Source organism: Cydia pomonella, chromosome 2, assembly GCF_033807575.1.
Source record: "Cydia pomonella isolate Wapato2018A chromosome 2, ilCydPomo1, whole genome shotgun sequence".
Taxonomy (NCBI): domain Eukaryota; kingdom Metazoa; phylum Arthropoda; class Insecta; order Lepidoptera; family Tortricidae; genus Cydia; species Cydia pomonella.
The window spans coordinates 29,480,863-29,483,918 of record NC_084704.1 but is presented as its reverse complement, the minus strand read 5'-3'; the positions used below and the strand labels follow the sequence as shown (position 1 = coordinate 29,483,918).

The following is a 3,056-nucleotide window of genomic DNA, read 5'->3' as shown; positions in this document are numbered from 1 at the left end:
ACTTCAGTCTGGTACCAAACTTCGCCTACAACACCGTTTTTTAAAAAATATGCCTAGTCTGGTGGAGTTAAGGTTCATAGTATATTAACACATTCCAAGGAGATAACACTTAACATGCATAAGTCACAGAAAAGTTTATTATTAGCGGTAAGGCATGCCATAGGCGAAGATTGGGAAAAATACCCATACTTCGCCTATTGCCTTCGGGGCCATTTATTACCAAGTTAACCAATTAAATTCAAAGCTTTAGTGGTATATACAGATAGTCAGGAGTACTAAAAAACGTTTTTTTGCCATAACGCACTAAAATGCTTTCAAATTTGAAAGATTTTTTGGGAAAAGTGTCAAAATCCAGGCGAAGATACGAAACTCGACGGTAATTCGTGTTTTGGAGGATACAGCGGTATTATTGAAGAAAACTGAAACTAATTTGAAGAAATGTCCCAAACAACGTTTAACTAAAGGCTACTTAGAATCTCGAGCACAGTGCATCGACTCTTATTGGAAAACATTTACATCGGTGCATAAACAGCTGGTACAGAATACTACGATGCAGGAGCGCGGCGAGATGCAGTATTTTCTCAAGAAAGAATATTATGTCGTGGAGGAGTTATACCTATGTTTACAAGGTGATATCAAGGACGCGCTCGCTGCTGCCGCTCCCACATATGTTCATGGAACAAGTTCGCTGGATATCACGATGTTTGAAGCTGTACAACAACATGTGAAGTTACCTGCAATTGTTTTACCTGTGTTTTCTAATAACTATGAAGAGTGGCCGACGTTTCATGATTTGTTTACGTCGTTAGTACATAACAACACGAGTCTTAGTAAGGTTCAGAAACTGCACTATTTAAAGTCAAGTATCGCCGGTGAAGCCGCTGCATTATTGAAGCATGTTACGATTACAGAACAAAATTATGAGTTAGCCTGGGAGACTTTAAAGCAAAGGTATGGTAATAAGAGGTTAATTGTGAACTCCCTTTTGAAGAGATTGTTTAATCAAAGGAAAGGTACTACGCAAACAGCTATTCAAATAAAACATCTACTGGATACTACCACGCAATGTTTGAACGATTTACAAAATTTTCAAGTGAATATAAACGAGTGGGATCCGTTCATAATATACCTAGTGGTGAATCGACTCGACAACGAAACTCATAAGGGTTGGGAGGAACACGCCTACAGTTTGAATGCTGAGCAGTTACCCAAGTGGACTGAATTAAAAAAGTATCTCGAGTCGAAGTTTCGCACGCTAGAACTGGTTAACCCTGTCACTGCTACCATACCTAAAGAAGCAAAAACAATTAAGGAAAAGTCTTACCACGTATCAACAACATCGAAGAGCTGTGTTTTATGTAGGGATGAACACACTTTATGTCACTGTCAAGAGTTCACGAAAATGTCACCTGTGGAGAGAATCGACTATGTGAAGAAAACTAAATTATGTTTCAACTGCCTCCTGCCTGGACATTCTGCATCACGATGTCGTCTTTCCTTTTCATGTCGTATATGCAAAAAGAGGCATCACACCATGATACACCAAGCGCAGAATGAGAGTCAGCTTACACACCACGAAGAAGACCCGCAGAATGATGAAGAAGTAGAAGTGGTGCAAATTTCGTGTAACGTTGCCTGCAAGAAATCCAAAGGCCTGTTAGCAACGGCAATGATATCCATAAGGGACGACGAAGGTCACGTGACTCCCTTTCGTTGTTTAATTGATCCAGGGTCAGAATCAAGCTTTTTAAGCGAACGCGCAGCACAAGCGCTGCGAGTCAAGAGGTCACCTGTGAGAGGAGTTGTTACCGGTGTCGGCGACCTCCAGGTGAAGATCAACAGCGTAACACAAGTTCAAGTATTATCAAATCAAGATGACAGTTTCCAGCTAGATGTCAAAGCTTATATAATGCCCTCAAAGCTCACATCACAACTACCATCAAGGAAGATAAAGTATGACCCACAAGCCTGGTCACACATACAAGGACTCACTCTGGCTGATCCTAAGTTCCACCAGCCAGGGCGAGTAGACATGTTACTTGGTGTAAAAGTGTATGCACAAATACTAGAAGGCAAGGTTAAAAAAGGTCCACCTGGCACTCCATGCGCCCAAGAAACTAGCCTAGGTTGGATAATATTCGGAGACGTAGAAGGCACAGCAGACACTTTACAAGAAAACATAGTTGTGATGCATCATCAGGTCGACGTGGACGACATGTTAAAGGCATTTTGGGAGATAGATACTACAGATACAAAGAAGAGTCACACGAAAGAAGAAGCAAGGTGTGAAATGATTTACAAGGAAACGCATACAAGAAACGAAGAAGGAAGATACATAGTAACGTTACCATTCAAAAAAGAAGAACCACAAAAGGACAAACAAGAGACATCGCCATGCTGAAACTGAAACAACAAGAAAAAATATTCAAAAGGGATCCAAATCTAGAGAATGAGTATGTTATAGCTATAGAAGAATACATGAATCTAAACCACATTAAAGAAGTTCCTGAAGAAGAAGTTAACAATGAGGAAGTATATATACCCTATCACGCTGTGATTAAGGAAGAAAAGGAAACAACAAAGACAAGCGATCCTGATAAGCAATATCGACTGCTTTGTGTCACTTTTGGTACTACTTCTGCGCCTTATCTTGCTATCAAGACACTCCATCAAGTACCAGAAGATGAAGGCAAGGAGTACCCGCTTGCATCAAAAACCATAAGGGAAGATTTTTTCATGGACGACCTGATGACCGGGCCAGACACAGCGCAAGAGGCTGTAGATGTTGCTAAGCAGATCACTGAAATTTGGAGGAAGGAAGGGTTTGCACTCCAAAAATGGGCTTCCAATAGCACTGACTTCCTTAAAGAATTTGAACTTACCAGTACGATGTACGCGTGGACAGAATCTACAATGGTGTTGACCTGGCTGCATGGAAATCCCGCAAAATGGCAAACATTCGTAAGAAATACAGTTGTGACTATACAAGAGACTCTTCCAAACCAATGGTACCACGTTCGAACTACGGATAACCCTGCTAACATTTCACCCAGAAG

At 40.9% G+C, this 3,056-nt stretch overlaps 1 protein-coding gene across 1 annotated transcript; it reads left to right on the top strand.

Annotated features, from left to right (window-relative positions):
* Window positions 1–550: 550 nt before the first annotated feature.
* LOC133515514 (uncharacterized) lies at window positions 551–2,401 on the top strand. Its single transcript, XM_061848059.1, has one exon. It carries the CDS (start codon window positions 551–553, stop codon window positions 2,399–2,401), a length of 1,851 nt encoding a protein of 616 aa, XP_061704043.1.
* Window positions 2,402–3,056: the final 655 nt, after the last annotated feature.

Bases quoted from the DNA above. Each gene is read 5' to 3' on its own strand.
- LOC133515514 (XM_061848059.1), top strand. From the start codon at position 551: ATGCAGGAGCGCGGCGAGATGCAGTATTTTCTCAAGAAAGAATATTAT.